This window comes from Tachyglossus aculeatus, chromosome 16 (assembly GCF_015852505.1).
Source record: "Tachyglossus aculeatus isolate mTacAcu1 chromosome 16, mTacAcu1.pri, whole genome shotgun sequence".
Lineage (NCBI taxonomy): Eukaryota > Metazoa > Chordata > Mammalia > Monotremata > Tachyglossidae > Tachyglossus > Tachyglossus aculeatus.
The window spans coordinates 2287669-2307624 of record NC_052081.1 but is presented as its reverse complement, the minus strand read 5'-3'; the positions used below and the strand labels follow the sequence as shown (position 1 = coordinate 2307624).

General features: G+C 48.1%; 1 protein-coding gene across 2 annotated transcripts in view; it reads left to right on the top strand.

Annotated features, from left to right (window-relative positions):
* The first annotated feature begins 1379 nt into the window (after positions 1 to 1379).
* PLA1A (phospholipase A1 member A) overlaps positions 1380 to 19956 on the top strand; it is a 37303-nt gene continuing 18726 nt past the window's right edge. For both annotated transcript variants that reach the window (XM_038758040.1, XM_038758041.1), the window contains exons 1-5: positions 1380 to 1733; positions 5143 to 5344; positions 9037 to 9214; positions 11504 to 11612; positions 18515 to 18616. In XM_038758040.1, coding sequence (XP_038613968.1) covers positions 1406 to 1733; positions 5143 to 5344; positions 9037 to 9214; positions 11504 to 11612; positions 18515 to 18616 — 919 coding nt within the window. In that variant the 5' untranslated portion in view covers positions 1380 to 1405. The remainder of the gene's footprint in view (positions 1734 to 5142; positions 5345 to 9036; positions 9215 to 11503; positions 11613 to 18514; positions 18617 to 19956) is intronic.

Below are 19956 nucleotides of genomic sequence, written 5' to 3'. Positions count from 1 at the left end.
TACTGAGTGCAGAGCACTGTACTAAGCGCTTGGGAAGTCCAAGTCGGCAACATATAGAGATGGTCCCTACCCAACAACTGTACCGCTGTGTGACTTTGGGCAAGTCACTTCACTTCTCTGGGCCTCAGTTACCTCATGGGGATGAAGACTGGGGATGGGGATAGAGAAACAGCGTGGCTCAGTGGAAAGAGCCCGGGCTTTGGAGTCAGAGGTCATGGGTTCAAATCCTGGCTCCACCAATTGTCAGCTGGGTGACTTTGGGCAAGTCGCTTCACTTCTCTGGGCCTCAGTGACCTCATCTGGAAAATGGGAATTAAGACTGTGAGCCCTCCGTGGGACAACCTGATCACCTTGTAACCTCCCCAGCGTTTAGAACAGATAGTAAGCGCTTAATAAATGCCATCATTGTTATTATTATTAAGACTGGGAGCCCCCTGTGGGACAACCTGATCACCTTGTAACCTCCCCGGCGCTTAGAACGGTGCTTTGCACATAGCAAGCGCTTAATAAATGCCATCATTAGTATTCTTATTAAGACTGGGAGCCCCCCGTGGGACAACCTGATCACCTTGTAACCTCCCCAGTGCTTAGACCGCTGCTTTACACATAGCAAGCACTTAATAAATGCCATCATTATTATTATTATTAAGACTGGGAGCCCCCCGTGGGACAACCTGATCACCTTGTAACCTCCCCGGCGCTTAGACCGCTGCTTTGCACATAGCAAGCGCTTAATAAATGCCATCATTATTATTATTATTAAGACTGGGAGCCCCCCGTGGGACAACCTGATCACCTTGTAACCTCCCCGGTGCTTAGAACGGTGCTTTGCACATAGCAAGCACTTAATAAATGCCATCATTAGTATTATTATTAAGACTGGGAGCCCCCCGTGGGACAACCTGATCACCTTGTAACCTCCCCGGCGCTTAGAGCGGTGCTTTGCACATAGCAAGCGCTTAATAAATGCCGTCATTAGTATTATTATTAAGACTGGGAGCCCCCCGTGGGACATCCTGATCACCTTGTAACCTCCCCTGCGCTTAGAACGGTGCTTTGCTCTTCTAGACTGTGAGCCTACTGTTGGGTAGGGACCGTCTCTCTATGTTGCCAACTTGGACTTCCCAAGCGCTTAGTCCAGTGCTCTGCACACAGTAAGCGCTCAATAAATACGATTGATTGGTTGATTATTATTATTATTACTGGGGCAGCCGTGGGGAAGGTCCGAAGGCCGAGGCCTTTCCGTCCATCGGGTAGGCGGGCCGACCTCGGGATTCCCAGCTCAGGGATCGGCGGCTCTTGTGGGTGCGTCCAGCGCAGTGAAGGCCTCCACCCCGACGACGAAGGCCCCGCCATCCTCCCGGACCCTCCCTCCGGGGCCACGGTCCAGGGGTGACGCCCCGAGATGAAAAGACGATTCTCGGGGCCCCACCTCGTTCCCGCGGTGCGGGCGACGGGTGGGAGCCTGTGGGAGGAAGAGTCATTTCCCGGGGAAGTTTGCTTTGGCCCCAGGAGGAGAAGACTTCGGCCGGCCGGCATTCCCGGGCTTCTCCCGCTAAAATCCCTGGGCCGGTTAATGATTGGCAAATCCCAGGACCCATCGCCCTCCATCCCGGCCCGGGCTGGGCGGCCCCCTCGCAGCAGCAAGATGGCCGGTGACCCCGGGAGGCGTCCGGCCCTTGGCCCTGGGCTAGGCTGGACCCTCTTGCTTCTCCTCCTCGGCGGGACTTCAGGTACGAGAAGGGGCTGCGGGCGACGGGGGGAAAGGAGGAGATCGATCGACCGATCGATCAATAAATCGTATTTATTGAGCGCTTACTGTGTGCAGAGCACCGGACTAAGCGCTTGGGAAGTCCAAGTTGGCAACATCTAGAGACGGGCCCTACCCAGATGGAGGTGGAAGATTCACACGTCGGGGCCGCCGGCGGCCCGCTCTAACCGTGGCCTCGCCGTGGGCAGGGAATCTGTTCTGTTCATTCATAATAATAATAATAATAATAACGATGGCATTTGTTAAGCGCTTACTATGTGCAGAGCACTGTTCTAAGCGCTGGGGGAGATGCAAGGTGATCAAGTTGTCCCACATGGGGCTCACAGTCTTCATCCCCACTTTACAGATGAGGGAACTGAGGCTCAGAGAAGTGAAGTGACTTGCCCAAGGTCACACAGCAGACGTGTGGCGGAGCCGGGATTCAAACCCATGACCTCTGACTCCAAAGCCCGGGCTCTTTCCCCTGAGCCATGCTGCTTCTCTGCAGCATTCATTCATTCAATCGTATTTATTGAGCGCCGACTGTGTGCAGAGCACTGGACTGAGCGCTTGGGAAGTCCAAGTTGGCAACATCTAGAGACGGTCCCTACCCAACAGTGGGCTCATGGTCTAGAAGGGAGAGACGGACGACAAAACAAGACATATTAACAAAATAAAATAAATAGAATAAATATGACCTCTTCCCAGGCCCTTTTGTACACAGAAAGTGCTCAGTCCATTCAATTAATTCAATGGTATTTATTCATTCATTCAATCAATCGTATCTATTGAGCGCATACTGTGTGCAGAGCACTGTACTAAGTGCTTGGGAAGTCCAAGTTGGCAACATCTAGAGATGGTCCCTACCCAACAGCGGGCTCACGGTCTAGAAGGGGGAGACAGGGAACAAAACAGAACATATGAACAAAAGAAAATAAATAGAATAAATATGACCTCTTCCCAGGTCCTTTTGTACACAGAAAGTGCTCAGTCCATTCAATTCATTCAATCGTATTCATTCATTCATTCATTCATTCATTCATTCAATCAATCGTATTTATTCATTCATTCATTCAATCGTATTTATTGAGCACTTACTGTTTGCAGAGCACTGTACTAAACGCTTGGGAAGTACAAGTTGGCGACATATAGAGACGGTCCCTACCCAACAGCGGGCTCACGGTCTAGAAGGGGGAGACAGACAACAAAACAAAACATATTAACAAAATAAAATAAATAGAATAAATATGACCTCTTCCCAGGCGCTTTTGTACACAGAAAGAGCTCAGTCCATTTCATTCAATCATATTTATTCATTCATTCAGTCGTATTTATTGAGCACGTACTGTTTGCAGAGCACTGGACTAAGCGCTTGGGAAGTACAAGTTGACGACATATAGAGATGGTCCCTACCCAACAGCGGGCTCACAGTCTAGAAGGGGGAAACAGAGAACAAAACAAAACATGTTAACGGGTGTCAAGTCATCAGAACAAATAGAATTAAAGCTAAATGCACATCATTAACAAAACATGGAGACAGGTGTCAAGTCGTCAGAACAAATAGAATGAAAGCTAAATGCACATCAAAACAAAACATGGAGACAGGTGTCAAGTCGTCAGAACAAATAGAATGAAAGCTAAATGCACATCAAAACAAAACATCATCATCGTCATCATCAATCGTATTTATTGAGCGCTTACTATGTGCAGAGCACTGTACTAAGCGCTTGGGAAGTCCAAGTTGGCAACATATAGAGACGGTCCCTACCCAACAGCGGGCTCACAGTCTAAAAGGGGGAGACAGAGAACAAAACCATACTAACCAAATAAAATAAATAGAATAGATATGTACAAGTAAAATAAATAAATAAATAGAGTAATAAATCTGTACAAACATGGAGACAGGTGTCAGTTCAATCAATCAATCAATCAATCAATCAATCAATCAATCGTATTTATTGAGCGCTTACTATGTGCAGAGCACTGTACTAAGCGCTTGGGAAGTACAAATTGGCATCACATAGAGACAGTCCCTACCCAACAGTGGGCTCACAGTCTAAAAGGGGGAGACAGAGAACAGAACCAAACATACCAACAAAATAAAATAAGTAGGATAGAAATGTACAAGTAAAATAAATAAATAAATAAATAGAGTAATAAATATGTACAACCATATATACATATATACAGGTGCTGTGGGGAAGGGAAGGAGGTAAGACGGGGGGATGGAGAGGGGGACGAGGGGGAGAGGAACAAATAGAATGTTCCTCAGAACATTTGTTCGTCAGAACAAATAGAATGAAAGCTAGATGCACAGCATGAACAAAATAAATAGAATAGTAAATATGTCCGAGTCAAATAAATAGAGCGATCAATCTGTTACAAGCATATAGACAGGTGCCGTGGGGAGGGGAAGAGGAGGAGAAGAAAAAGGGGGCTGAGTGTGGGAAGGCCTCCTGGAGGAGGTGAGCTCTCAGTAGGGATTTGAAGGGAGGAAGAGAGAGAGCTTGGCGGATGGGCGGAGGGAGGACAAGCAGCGTGGCTCAGTGGAAAGAGCCCGGGCTTTGGAGTCGGAGGTCATGGGTTCAAGCCCCGGCTCCACCAATTGTCAGCTGTGTGACTTTGGGCAAGTTGCTTGGCTTCTCTGGGCCTCAGTTCCCTCATCTGTCAAATGGGGATTAAAACCGCGAGCCCCCCGTGGGACAACCCGATCACCTTGTAACCTCCCCAGCGCTTAGTCCAGTGCTCTGCAAACAGTAAGCGCTCAATAAATCATCAATCGTATTTATTGAGCGCTATGTGCAGAGCACTGTACTACGATTGAATGATTGAATGAATAAATACGATTGAATGAAATGAACGGCCTGAGCTCTTTCTGTGTACAAAAGCGCCTGGGGAGGTTACAAGCTATAGTAAGCGCATAGTAAGCGCTTAATAAATGCCATCATTATTGTTACTATATCGGGCCGGGGGTCGACGGCGGGACGGGCGAGGACGAGGCCTAACGGTGAGGAGGTGAGCGGCGGCCGAGGAGTGGAGGGTGCGGGATGGGCTGGAGAAGGACAGAAGGGATGGGAGGGAAGAGGGGGCGAGGGGATGGAGTCTGGGGGTCCCCTGTGTTGAGCTGGCAGAGGAGGGTCCCACCTGATCTTCCCCGACTCCCGACTCCGCCACATGTCTGCTGTGTGACCTTGGGCAAGTCACTTAACTTCTCTGAGCCTCAGTTCCCTCATCTGGAAAATGGGGATTACGACTGTGAGCCCCACGTGGGACAACTTGATCACCTTGTATCCCCCAGCTCTTAGAACAGTGCTCTGCACATAGTAAGCGCTTAACAAATGCCATCATTATTATTATTATTATTATTATTATTATCTTCGGCCTCCTGCCAGGGGATGACCAGACAACACAGGCCCGGGCCTGCCCCGACTTCCAGAACGCCGGCCTTCTGCGCGGCGTCCACCTCAACGTCCAGTTCCTCCTGTTCACCCCAGCGCAGCCCAGCTGCGGGCAGCCCGTCAAGCCCGACCGGAGCTTCAGGGACTCCGGCTTCAACGGCTCCTTGGACACCAAGATCGTCATCCACGGCTTCAGGCAAGGATCGCCCCACCAGGGGCTTCTGGAATAATAATATTCCAGAATATTATTCGTTAAGCGCTTACTATATGCAAAGCACTGTTCTAAGCGCTGGGGGGATACAAGGTGATCAGGTTGTCAGTCAATCAATCAGTCATATTTAGTGAGCGCTTACTGGGTGCAGAGCACTGGACTAAGTAACGATAGCATTTATTAAGCGCTTACTATGTGCAAAGCACTGTTCTAAGCACTGGGGAGCTTACAAGGTGATCAGGTTGTCCCACGGGGGGCTCACAGTTTTAATCCCCATTTTACAGAGGAGGGAACTGAGGCCCAGAGAAGTGAAGTGACTTGCCCAAAGTCACACAGCTGACAGTTGGTGGAGCTGGGATTTGAACCCATGACCTCTGACTCCAAAGCCCACGCTCTTCCCACTGAGCCACGCTGCTTCTCTAAATGCTTGGGAAGTCCAAGTTGGCAACATCTAGAGACGGTCCCTACCCAACAGTGGGCTCGCAGTCTAAAAGGGGGAGACGGAGAACAAAACCAAACGTACTAACAAAATAAAATAGATAGAATAGATATGTACAAGTAAAATGAATCAATCGAGTAATAAATATGTACAGACATATATACATATATAAAGATGCTATGGGGAAGGGAAGGAGGTAAGATCAATCAATCAATCATATTTATTGAGCGCTTACTGTGTGCAGAGCACCGGACTAAGCGCTTGGGAAGTCCAAGTTGGAAACATATAGAGACGGTCCCGACCCAACAGTGGGCTCACAGTCTAAAAGGGGGAGACGGAGAACAAAACCAAACATACTAACAAAATAAAATAAATAGAATAGATATGTACAAGTAAAATAAATCAATCAATAAATAGAGTAATAAACATGTACAAACATATATACGTATATACAGGTGCTGTGGGGAAGGGAAGAAGGTAAGATGGCCCCCTCCGGCCCCCGCCCGCTCCCCTGGAGCCCATTCTCAATCAATAAATCAATCAATCGTATTTATTGAGCGCTTACTGTGTGCAGAGCACTGGACTAAGCGCTTGGGAAGTGCAAGTTGGCAACATATAGAGACGGTCCCATAATCAAGGCAGGGGGGGCCGGGGCATCCTTCCGGGCATCCTTGGTTGGCCAGAGTGGGCAGGGGCAAGGAGGATGCTGGGTAATCTATCATATTTATTTATTGAGCGCTTACTGTGTGCAGAGCACTGTACTAAGCGCTTGGGAAGTACAAGTCGGCAACACATAGAGACGGTCCCTACCCAACAGTGGGCTCACAGTCTAGAAGGGGGTAACCGATTCTGCTGTCCGTACACCCTTTGCGAACTCTCCGGGATATCCCGGGGCGAGGCCGCGAAGGGTGGAAAGGCTGCTGGGGTCCCCTGAGAGGAGTCAGCAGAGGGTCAGCCGGAGGGGGACATCAATCAATCAATCAATCAATCAATCGTATTTATTGAGCGCTTACTGTGTGCAGAGCACTGGACTAAGCGCTTGGGAAGTCCAAGTCGGCAGCACACAGAGACGGTCCCTACCCAGCAGTGGGCTCACGGTCTAGAAGGGGGAGACAGACAACAAAACAAAACATATTAACAAAATAAAATAAATAGAATAGATATGTACAAGTGAAATAAGGACGGAAGACCGAGGCAGAGAATCCACCTGTCAACACCCCCAACCCGGGATGTGGACCCGGCAGAGCGGACCGCCGCCAGAGATGGGGAAGGGAATGTCGGAGTTCATTCATTCATTCATTCAATCATATTTATTGAGCGCTCACTGTGTGCAGAGCACTGGACTAAGCGCTTGGGAACTACAAGTCGGCAACATCTAGAGACGGTCCCTACCCAACGACGGGCTCACGGTCTAGAAGGGGAAGGCGGACGACAGAACAAAACATGTGGACGGGTGTCAAGTCGTCAGAATAAATAGCAATAAGGCTACATTCATTCATTCATTCAATCGTATTTATTGAGCGCTCACCGTGTGCAGAGCACTGGACTAAGCGCTTGGGAAGTCCAAGTTGGCAACATCTAGAGCCGGTCCCTACCCAACGACGGGCTCATAGTCTAGAAGGGGGAGGCGGACGACCAAACAGGTGGACGGGTGTCAAGTCATCAGAATAGAGATAAGGTTAGATTCATTCATTCATTCAGTCATATTTATTGAGCGCTTACTTTGTGCAGAACACTGTACTAAGCGCTTGGGAAGTGCAAGTCGGCAACATCTAGAGGCGGTCCCTACCCAACGACGGGCTCACGGTCTAGAAGGGGGAGACGGACAACAAAGCAAAACATGTGGACGGGTGTCAAGTCATCAGAATAAATAGAGATTCATTCATTCATTCAATCGTATTTATTGAGCGCTTACTGTGTGCAGAGCACTGGACTAAGCGCTTGGGAAGTCCAAGTTGGCAACATCTAGAGACGGTCCCTACCCAACAGCGGGCTCACGGTCTAGAAGGGGGAGACGGACGACAAAACAAAACATATTGGACAGGTGTCAAGTTATCAAAGAGAAGCAGCGTGGCTCAGTGGAAAGAGCCCGGGCTTTGGAGCCAGAGGTCAGGGGTTCAAATCCTGGCTCTGCCAGTTGTCAGCTGTGTGACTTTGGGCAAGTCACTTCACTTCTCTGGGCCTCAGTGACCTCATCTGTAAAACGGGGATGAAGACTGTGAGCCCCACGTGGGACAACCTGATCACCTTGTATCCCCCCCAGCGCATAGAACGGTGCTTTGCACATAGTAAGCGCTTAATAAATGCCATCATTAAATCCCGGCTCTGCCAGTTGTCAGCTGTGTGACTTTGGGCAAGTCACTTCACTTCTCTGGGCCTCAGTTCCCTCATCTGTAAAATGGGGATTAGTGACTGTGAGCCCCACGTGGGACAACCTGATCGCCCTGTATCCTCCCAGCGCTTAGAACGGTGCTTTGCATATAGTAAGCGCTTAACAAATACCATCGTTATCATTATCAGAACAAATAGAGATAAGGCTAGAGGAACATCATGAACAAAATAAATAGAATAGTAAATGTTGGAAATGGCGAGCCGATCTCTCTTTTATTTATTTATTTATTTTATTTGTACATATCTATTCTGTTTATTTTATTTTGTTAGTATGTTTGGTTTTGTTCTCTGTCTTCCCCTTATAGACTGTGAGCCCACTGTTGGGTAGGGACTGTCTCTATATGTTGCCAATTTGTACTTCCCAAGCGCTTAGTACAGTGCTCCGCACATAGTAAGCGCTCAATAAATACAATTGATGATGATGATCTCTCTTCCGGCCGGAAGGGCGAGTGTCCGGAACGGACAGGAATGATAATAATAATAATGATGGCATTTATTAAGCGCTTACTATGCGCAAAGCCCTGTTCTAAGCGCTGGGGAGGTTACAGTGTGATCAGGTTGTCCCACGGGGGGCTCCCAGTCTTCATCCCCATTTGACAGATGAGGGAACTGAGGCCTAGAGAAGTGACTTGCTCAAAGTCACACAGCTGAGAATCGGCAAGGTGGTGGACGGGGACTTCCCGCCCGCCTCTGGGTGTCAGGGGGTGTCTGTTTATTGCTCTACTGTCTTCTTCCAAGCGCTCAGTACAGCGTCTTCAACTCCGTAAGCACTCAATAAATACGAGGGAGGGAGCGAACGGAGGCCTCAAGGTGGGTCCCCGTCCCATCCCGTTCTCCGCGCTCACAGAGTCCTGGGAAGCAAGCCGTCCTGGATCGACCGGCTGGTCCGAACCGTGCTGCGGGCCCGGCCCGCCAACGTCGTGGCGGTGGACTGGGTGTCCGGGTCGACGGCCGCTTACTTCGCCGCCGTGGGCAACGTCATGAAACTGAGCCTGGAAATCTCCGGGCTCATCCACAAAATGCTGGTACCTCCCTATCCTATTTATTTTCTTTTGTCGGGATGTTTGGTTCTGTTCTCCGTCTCCCCCTTTTAGACCGTGAGCCCGCTGGTGGGTAGGGACCGTCTCTATGTGTTGCCAATTTGGACTTCCCAAGCGCTTAGGACAGTGCTCTGCACACAGTAAGTGCTCAATAAATACGATTGATGATGATGATGATGGTAGGTGTCGGCGCCGCCCGGCCGCCCCCCTCACGCGACCGGAAGCCGGGGTGTAGTAAGCGCTAAAACCATGAGGAATCACATCCGCCCCCGCGGAAGGACTTTCGTTCATTCATTCGATCGTATTTATTGAGCGCTTACTGTGTGCAGAGCCCCCTGCAGAAGGACTTTCATTCATTCATTCAATCGTATTTATTGAGCGCTTACTGTGTGCAGAGCCCCCTGCAGAAGGACTTTCATTCATTCATTCAATCATATTTATTGAGCGCTTACTGTGTGCAGAGCCCCCTGCAGAAGGACTTTCATTCATTCATTCAATCGTATTTATTGAGCGCTTACTGTGTGCAGAGCCCCCCCCGCGGAAGGACTTTCATTCATTCATTCAATCATATTTATTGAGCGCTTACTGTGTGCAGAGCCCCCCCCGCGGAAGGACTTTCATTCATTCATTCATTCATCATCATCATCAATCGTATTTATTGAGCGCTTACTATGCGCAGAGCACTGTACTAAGCGCTTGGGAAGTACAAATTGGCAACATATAGATACAGTCCCTACCCAACAGTGGGCTCACAGTCTAAAAAAACACTGAGCGCTGGGGAGGTTACAAGGAGGTCAGGTTGTCCCACGGGGGGCTCACAGTCTTAATCCCCATTTTACAGATGAGGGAATTGAGGCACAGAGAAGTTAAGTAACTTGCCCAAAGTCACACAGCTGACAATTGGAAGACCGGGATTCGAACCCACGGCCCCTGATTCCAAAGCCCGTGCTCTTTCCACTGAGCCACACACCCACTGTTCATTCAGTCATATTTATTGAGCACTTACTGTGTGCAGAGCCCCCCGAAGAAGGACTTTCATTCAGTCATTCATTCATTCGATCGTATTGATTGAGCTCTTATTGTGTGCAGAGCACTGGACTAAGCGCCTGCGAAGTACAAGTTGACTTCAGCGTGACTCGGTGGAAAGAGAGCGGGCTTTGGGGTCAGAGGTCATTCAATCATATTTATTGAGCGCTTACTGTGTGCAGAGCCCGCTGCGGAAGGCCTTTCATTCATTCATTCATTGGATTGTATTGATTGAGCGCTTACTGTGTGCAGAGCACTGGACTAAGCGCCTGGGAAGTACCAGTTGACTTCAGCGTGGCTCGGTGGAAAGAGAGCGGGCTTTGGGGTCAGAGGTCATTCAATCATATTTATTGAGCACTTACTGTGTGCAGAGCCCCCCGCGGAGGGCCTTTCATTCATTCATTCATTCGATCGTATTGATTGAGCGCTTACTGTGTGCAGAGCACTGGACTAAGCGCCTGGGAAGTACAAGTTGACTTCAGTGTGGCTCGGCGGGCTTTAGAGTCAGAGGTCACGGGTTCAAACCCCAGCTCCGCTACCTGTCAGCTGGGTGACTTCAGGCAGGTCACTTCACCTCTCTGGGCCTCAGTTCCCTCCTCTGGAAAGTGGGGATCATCATCAATCGTATTTATTGAGCGCTTACTATGTGCAGAGCACTGTACTAAGCGCTTGGGAAGTACAAATTGGCCACATATAGAGACAGTCCCTACCCAACATTGGGCTCGCAGTCTAAAATGAAGGGGATGAAGACTGTGAGCCCCCCGTGGGACAACCTGATCGCCTCATCACCTCCCCGGCGCTTAGAACAGTGCTTTGCACGTAGTAAGCGCTTAACAAATCCCATTATCATTATTATTATTTATTTCCATTTTACAGATGAGGAAACTGGAGCGCAGAGAAGTTAAACGCCTTCACGGGGTCATACAGCGGGCCTGTGGCCGATCAGGATTAGAACCCAGGCCCTCTACTTAGCCACGCCGCTGTTTCAATTTTGAAGTGCAATTTCACTCCATTTTGGGCCCCGTCTCCCCCTTCTAGACCGTGAGCCCACTGTGGGTAGGGACCGTCTCTATATGTCGCCAACTTGGACTTCCCAAGCGCTTAATACAGTGCTCTGCACACAGTAAGCGCTCGATAAATACGATTGATTGATTGATTGATTGATTGATTAATAAATGCCGTCATTATTAAGGACTTTCCCCCGGGGGTCCCCCCTTGACGTCGCTCTCCCCGACTTTCCTTCCTCAGGAGATGGGCGCCACGCCGTCGTCCATACACATCATCGGGGTCAGCTTGGGAGCCCACGTCGGCGGGATGGTGGGACACTTCCACAGAGGGCAACTGGGCAGGATCACAGGTAGCCAGTCCCCTGGACCGGCCTTCTCATTCATTCGTTCAGTCCTATTTATTGAGCGCCCGGCGTGGGCAGAGCACTGGACTAATAATAATAATAATCTTCTCATTCATTCATTCAATCATATTTATTGAGCACCCGGCGTGGGCGGAGCACTGGACTAATAATAATAATAATCTTCTCATTCATTCGTTCAGTCCTATTTATTGAGCACCCGGCCTGGGCGGAGCACTGGACTAATAATAATAATAATCTTCTCATTCATTCGTTCAGTCGTATTTATTGAGCGCCTGGCCTGGGCGGAGCACTGGACCAATAATAATAATAATCTTCTCATTCATTCGTTCAGTCGTATTTATTGAGCGCCCGGCCTGGGCGGAGCACTGGACTAATAATAATAATAATCTTCTCATTCATTCAGTCAGTCATATTTATTGAGCGCCCGGCATGGGCGGAGCACTGGACTAATAATAATAATAATCTTCTCATTCATTCATTCAGTCATATTTATTGAGCGCCCGGCGTGGGCGGAGCACTGGACCAATAATAATAATAATCTTCTCATTCATTCGTTCAGTCGTATTTATTGAGCGCCCGGCCTGGGCGGAGCACTGGACCAATAATAATAATAATCTTCTCATTCATTCGTTCAGTCGTATTTATTGAGCGCCCGGCCTGGGCGGAGCACTGGACTAATAATAATAATAATCTTCTCATTCATTCATTCAGTCATATTTATTGAGCGCCCGGCGTGGGCGGAGCACTGGACCAATAATAATAATAATCTTCTCATTCATTCATTCAGTCGTATTTATTGAGCGCCCGGCCTGGGCGGAGCACTGGACCAATAATAATAATAATCTTCTCATTCATTCGTTCAGTCATATTTATTGAGCGCCCGGCCTGGGCGGAGCACTGGACTAATAATAATAATAATCTTCTCATTCATTCATTCAGTCATATTTATTGAGCGCCCGGCGTGGGCGGAGCACTGGACCAATAATAATAATAATCTTCTCATTCATTCGTTGTCGTATTTATTGAGCGCCCGGCCTGGGCGGAGCACTGGACCAATAATAATAATAATCTTCTCATTCATTCGTTCAGTCGTATTTATTGAGCGCCCGGCCTGGGCGGAGCACTGGACTAATAATAATAATAATCTTCTCATTCATTCATTCAGTCGTATTTATTGAGCGCCCAGCATGGGCAGAGCACTGGACTAATAATAATAATAATCTTCTCATTCATTCGTTCAGTCATATTTATTGAGCACCCGGCGTGGGCGGAGCACTGGACTAATAATAATAATAATCTTCTCATTCATTCATTCAGTCGTATTTATTGAGCGCCCAGCATGGGCAGAGCACTGGACTAATAATAATAATAATCTTCTCATTCATTCATTCAGTCGTATTTATTGAGCGCCCGGCCTGGGCGGAGCCCTGGACTAATAATAATAATAATCTTCTCATTCATTCGTTCAGTCGTATTTATTGAGCGCCCAGCGTGGGTGAAGCACTAGACTAATAATAATAATGGTATTTATTAAGCGCTTACTATGTGCAAAGCACTGTACAAAGCACTGGGGAGGTTACAAGGAGGTCAGGTTGTCCCCCGGGTGGGCTCCCAGTCTCCATCCCCATTTTCCAGATGAGGGAACTGAGGCCCAGAGAAGCGAAGTGACTCTCCCAAAGTCACCCAGCTGACAGTTGGCGGAGTCGGGATTCGAACCCACGACCCCCGACTCCAAAGCCCGGGCTCTTTCCACTGAGCCACACTGCTTCTCTGCTAAGAAGCTACTAAGCGCTTGGGAAGTCCAAGTCGGCGACATCTGGAGACGGTCGGGCTCATAGGCTAGAAGGGGGAGACGGACGACAAAATGAAGCATATTAACAAAATAAAATAGTTAGAATAGTAAATATGTCCAAATAAAATAAATATAGTGATAAATCTGTACAAACATATAGACAGGTGCTGTGGGGAGGGGAAGGAGGTAGGACTGTTGAGGGGCTTGGAGGGTGCTGCCCTCAGCGCTTAGGGCAGCGCCTGACACATAATAATAATAATAATAATAATAATAATAATAATGGTATTTATTAAGCGCTTACTATGTGCAAAGCTCTGTTCTAAGCGCTCAGGTTGTCCCACCGGGGGCTCACAGTTTTTACCCCCATTTTCCAGATCAATCAATCAATCAATCAATCGTATTTATTGAGCGCTTACTATGTGCAAAGCACTGTTCTAAGCGCTCAGGTTGTCCCTCCGGGGGCTCACAGTTTTTACCCCCATTTTCCAGATCAATCAATCATCAATCGTATTTATTGAGCGCTTACTATGTGCAAAGCACTGTTCTAAGCGCTCAGGTTGTCCCTCCGGGGGCTCACAGTTTTTACCCCCATTTTCCAGATCAATCAATCAATCAATCGTATTTATTGAGCGCTTACTGGGTGCAGAGCACTGGACTAAGCGCTTGGGAAGTCCAAGTTGGCAACATATAGAGACGGTCCCTACCCAACAGTGGGCTCACAGTCTAAAAGGGGGAGACAGAGGACGAAACCAAACAGACTAACAAAATAAAATAAATAGAATAAATATGTACAAGTAAAATAAATAAATAAATAGAGTAATAAATATGTACAAACATATATCCATATATCCAGGTGCTGTGGGGAAGGGAAGGAGGTAAGATGGGGGGGATGGAGAGGGGGACGAGGGGGAGAGGAAACTGAGGCCCAGAGAAGTGAAGTGACTTGCCCAAAGTCACCCAGCTGACAGTCGGGGGAGCCGGGATTTGACCCCGTGTGTGTTTATTTATTTATTTTACTTGTACATATTTATTCTATTTATTTTATTTTGTTACTATGTTTTGTTTTGTCGTCCGTCTCCCCCTCCCAGACTGTGAGCCCGCCGGTGGGTAGGGACCGTCTCTAGATGTTGCCAACTTGTATAGAACAGTGCTTTGCACATAGTAAGCGCTTAATAAATGCCATTGTTATTATTATTTTATGGCCGGCGCTTCTCCGGGCCTCAGCTGCCTCATCTGGAAAATGGGGATAAAGACTGCGAGCCCCATGGGGGACAAACTGACAACCTTGTATTCATTCATTCAGTCATATTTATTGAGCGCTTACTGCGCGCAGAGCACCGCATTAAGCGCTTGGGAATCAATCAGTCAATCAATCAATCGTATTTATTGAGCGCTTCCTGGGTGCAGAGCACTGGACTAAGCGCTTGGGAAGCCCAAGTTGGCAACATCTAGAGACGGTCCCTACCCAACAGCAGGCTCATGGCCTAGAAGGGGAGGCCTCACTCACCTCATCTGTAAAATGGGGATAAAGACTGCGAGCCCCACGGGGGACAAACTGACAACCGTGTGTTCATTCATTCAATCATATTTATTGAGCGCTTACTGTGTGCAGAGCACTGTCAGTCAGCCAATCGTCTTTACTGAGCGCTTACTGCGTAAAATAATAATAATGATAATAATAATTGGCATTTATTAAGCGCTTACTATGTGCAAAGCACTGTTCTAAGCGCTGGGGAGGATACAGGGTGATCAGGTTGTCCCACGTGGGGCTCACAGTCTTAATCCCCATTTTCCAGATGAGGTCACTGAGGCCCAGAGAAGTTAAGTGACTTGCCCAAGATCACACAGCAGACATGTGGCGGAGTCGGGATTCGAACCCATGACCTCGGACTCCAAAGCCCGGGCTCTTTCCACTGAGCCACGCTGCTTCTCAAGTGTAAAATGGGGATGAAGGCCATGAGCCCCTCATGGGTATCTCCCCCAGCGCTTAGAACAGTGCTTGGCACATAGTAAGCGCTTAACAAATACTATTATTATTATTATTATTATTATTATTATTATTATTATTATTATTATTATTATTATTAGCCCAGCCCTTATTACAGTGCCTGGTACATAGTTAGGACTTAATAAACACCTTTAAAAAAAAGTCGGGTGATCGACAGCTGTTTCCTGGGTGTTCCGGAGAAGGTTTCTGACGCCCGCCTCCCTCCTTCCCACTCCTGACCAACATCCCAATTCCTCCCACCATTTTCCATTCAGAACACAGCTTGTCGGCTGTGTGACCCTGGATAAGTCACTTATCTTCTCTGAGCCTCAGTTACCTCATCTGGAAAATGGGGATGAAGACTGGGAGCCCCCCGTGGGTCCCCCTGATCGCCTTGTAGAACAGTGCTTGGCACGCAGTAAGCGCTTAACAAACACCATCATCATCATTATTATTATTATTAATCAGAGGAAGTGGGTTCTAATCCCGGCTCCTGCACTTGTCTGCTGTGTGATCTTGGGCCTCAGTTTCCTCATCTGTAAAATGGGGATGAAGACTGTGAGGCCACCCGTGGGACAGCCTGATCACCTTGTATCCTCCCCAGTGCTTAGAACAGTGCTTGGCACATAGTAAGCGCTTAACAAACACCATCATTATTATTATTATTAATCAGAGGAAGTGGGTTCTAATCCCGGCTCCTGCACTTGTCTGCTGTGTGACCTTGGGCCTCAGTTTCCTCATCTGTAAAATGGGGGTGAAGACTGTGAGCCTCCCGTGGGACAACCCGATCATCTTGTATCCCCCCCAGTGCTTAGAACAGTGCTTGGCACATAGTAAGTGCTTAACAAACACCATTATTATTATTATTATTAATCAGAGGAAGTGGGTTCTAATCCCGGCTCCTGCACTTGTCTGCTGTGTGACCTTGGGCCTCAGTTTCCTCATCTGTAAAATGGGGGTGAAGACTGTGAGCCTCCCATGGGATAACCCAATCACCTTGTATCCCCCCCCACCAGCGCTTAGAACAGTGCTTGGCACATAGTAAGCGCTTAACAAACACCATCATCATTATTATTATTATTATTAATCAGAGGAAGTGGGTTCTAATCCTGGCCCCTGCACTTGTCTGCTGTGTGACCTTGGGCCTCAGTTTCCTCATCTGCAAAATGGGGATGAAGACTGTGAGCCCCCCGTGGGTCCCCCTGATCACCTTGTATCCTCCCCAGCGCTTAGAACAGTGCCTGGCACATAGTAAGCGCTTAACAAACACCATCATCATCATCATCATTATTATTATTATTATTATTATTATTATTATTATTATTATTAGTCAGAGGAAGTGGGTTCTAATCTCGGCTCCTGCACTTGTCTGCAGTGTGACCTTGGGCCTCAGTTTCCTCATCTGCAAAATGGGGATGAAGACTGTGAGCCCCCCGTGGGTCCCCCTGATCGCCTTGTATCCTCCCAAGCGCTTAGAACAGTGCTTGGCACATAGTAAGCGCTTAACAAACGCCATCATCATTATTATTATTATTCTTAATCAGAGGAAGTGGGTTCTAATCCTGGCCCCTGCACTTGTCTGCTGTGTGACCTTGGGCCTCAGTTTCCTCATCTGTAAAATGGGGATGAAGACTGGGAGCCCCCCGTGTGTCCCCCGATCACCTTGTATCCTCCCCAGCGCTTAGAACAGTGCTTGGCACATAGTAAGCGCTTAACAAACACCATCATCATTATTATTATTATTAATCAGAGGAAGTGGGTTCTAATCCTGGCCCCTGCACTTGGCTGCTGTGTGACCTTGGGCCTCAGTTTCCTCATCTGTAAAATGGGGGTGAAGACTGTGAGCCTCCTGTGGGACAACCTGATCATCTTGTATCCCCCCCAGGGCTTAGAACAGTGCTTGGCACATAGTAAGCACTTAACAAACACCATTATTATTATTATTATTATTGTTAATCAGAGGAAGTGGGTTCTAATCCCGGCTCCTGCACTTGTCTGCTGTGTGACCTTGGGCCTCAGTTTCCTCATCTGTAAAATGGGGTTAAAGACTGTGAGCCTCCTGTGGGACAACCCGATCACCTTGTATCTCCCCCCCCCCCCCCCCAGCGCTTAGAACAGTGCTTGGCACATAGTAAGCACTTAATAATAATAATAATCATGGCATTTTATTAAGCGCTTACTATGTGCAAAGCACTGTTCTAAGCGCTGGGGAGGTTACAAGGTGATCAGCTTGTCCCACGGAGGGCTCACAGTCTTCATCCTCATTTTACAGATGAGGGAACTGAGGCCCAGAGAAGTGAAGTGACTTGCCCAAAGTCACACAGCTGACGATTGGCAGAGCCGGGATTTGAACCCGTGACCTCTGACTCCAAATCCCGTGCTCTTCCCACTGAGCCACGCTGCTTCTCTAACAAACGCCATCATCATCATCATTATTATTATTATTAATCGGAGGAAGTGGGTTCTAATCCCGGCCCCTGCACTTGTCTGCTGTGTGAACTTGGGCAAGTCTTTGGGCCTCCGTTTCCTCATCTGGAAAATGGGGATGAAGACTGTGAGCCCCACGGGGGGACAACCTGATCACCTCGTCCCCCTCTCCATCCCCCCGTCTTACCTCCTTCCCTTCCCCACAGCACCTGTATATATATATATATATATATGTTTGTACAGATTTATTACTCTATTTATTTTACTTGTACCTATCTATTCTATTTATTTTATTTTGTTAATATGTTTGGTTTTGTTCTCCGTCTCCCCCTTCTAGACTGCGAGCCCACTGTTGGGTAGGGACTGTCTCTAGATGTTGCCAATTTGTCCTTCCCAAGCGCTTAGTACAGTGCTCTGCACACAGTAAGCGTTCAATAAATACGATTGATTGATTGATTGATTGGACCTTGTGTCTCCACCAGCGCTTGGCACATAGTAAGCGCTTAACAAATACCATCATCATTATTATGGCCGGGGACGGGGTTCGGCCTAAGCTTCCGGGGCACCTAATGCCAACAGGAAGCTGGTGGCAGAATCCGCACCCGCTTCCCTGGGGTCCCGGGGGACCGTCCCCCCCAAAAAAGAGGCAGCGCCAGCCCCCCACCGTCTCCCCCTCCACAGGGCTGGACCCCGCGGGACCCGAGTACACCAAAGCCAGTCTGGAGGAGCGTCTGGACCCCGGAGATGCCCGCTTTGTGGACGCCATCCACACCGACACTGACTGTAAGAACGTGGCTGTTGTTGTGTTGTATTTTCCCAACCACTTAGGACAGGGTTTTGCACACAGTGAGCGCTCAATAAATGCAGTTGTGTAGTAGACCCTGACTGCTCAGCGTCCTTTTAACCTCTAGATACTGAATTCATCGTCAGCGGGGAACGTGACTGTTGTTGTGTTGTACTTTTCCAAGCACTTAGGACACGGTTTTACACGCAGTAAGCGCTCAATAAATGCAGTTGTGTAGTAGCCCCTGACTGCTCAGGGTCCTTTTAACCTCTAGATTCTGAATTCATTGTCAGCAGGGAATGTGACTGTTGTTGTGTTGTACTTTCCCAATTACTTAGGATAGGGTTCTGTACACAGTAAGAGCTCAATAAATGCAGTTGTGTAGTAGCCCCTGACTGCTCAGGGTCCTTTTAACCTCTACATTCTGAATTCATCGTGAGCGGGGAATGTGACTGTTGTTGTGTTGTACTTTCCCAACCACTTAGGACAGGGTTTTGCACACAGTGAGCGCTCAATAAATGCAGTTGTGTAGTAGCCCCTGAACTCGTTGTGGACAATGAACGTGTCTGTTGTTGTGTTGTATTTTCCCAAGCACTTAGGACAAGGCTTTGCATACAGTAAGCGCTCAATAAATGTAGTTGTGTAGTAGCCCCTGACTGCTCAGAGGCCTTTTAACCTCTAGACTCTGAACTCCTTGTGAGCAGGGAATGTGACTGTTGTTGTGTTGTAGTTTCCCAAGCACTTAGGACAGGGTTTTGCACACAGTGAGCGCTCAGTAAATGCAGTTGTGTAGTAGCCCCTGACTGCTCAGGGGCCTTTAAACCTCTAGACTCTGAATTCATCATGAGCGGGGAATGTGACTGTTGTTGTGTTGTACTTTCCCAAGCACTTAGGACAGGGTTTTGCACACAGTGAGCGCTCAGTAAATGCAGTTGTGTAGTAGCCCCTGACTGCTCAGGGTCCTTTTAACCTCTAGATTCTGAATTCATTGTCAGCGGGGAATGTGACTGTTGTTGTGTTGTACTTTCCCAACCACTTAGGACAGGGTTTTGCACACAGTGAGCGCTCAATAAATGCAGTTGTGTAGTAGCCCCTGACTGCTCAGAGGCCTTTTAACCTCTAGATTCTGAACTCCTTGTGAGCAGGGAATGTGACTGTTGTTGTGTTGTACTTTCCCAAGCACTTAGGACAGGGTTTTGCACACAGTGAGCGCTCAGTAAATGCAGTTGTGTAGTAGCCCCTGACTGCTCAGGGGCCTTTTAACCTCTAGATTCTGAATTCATCATGAGCGGGGAATGTGACTGGTGTTGTGTTGTACTTTCCCAACCACTTAGGACAG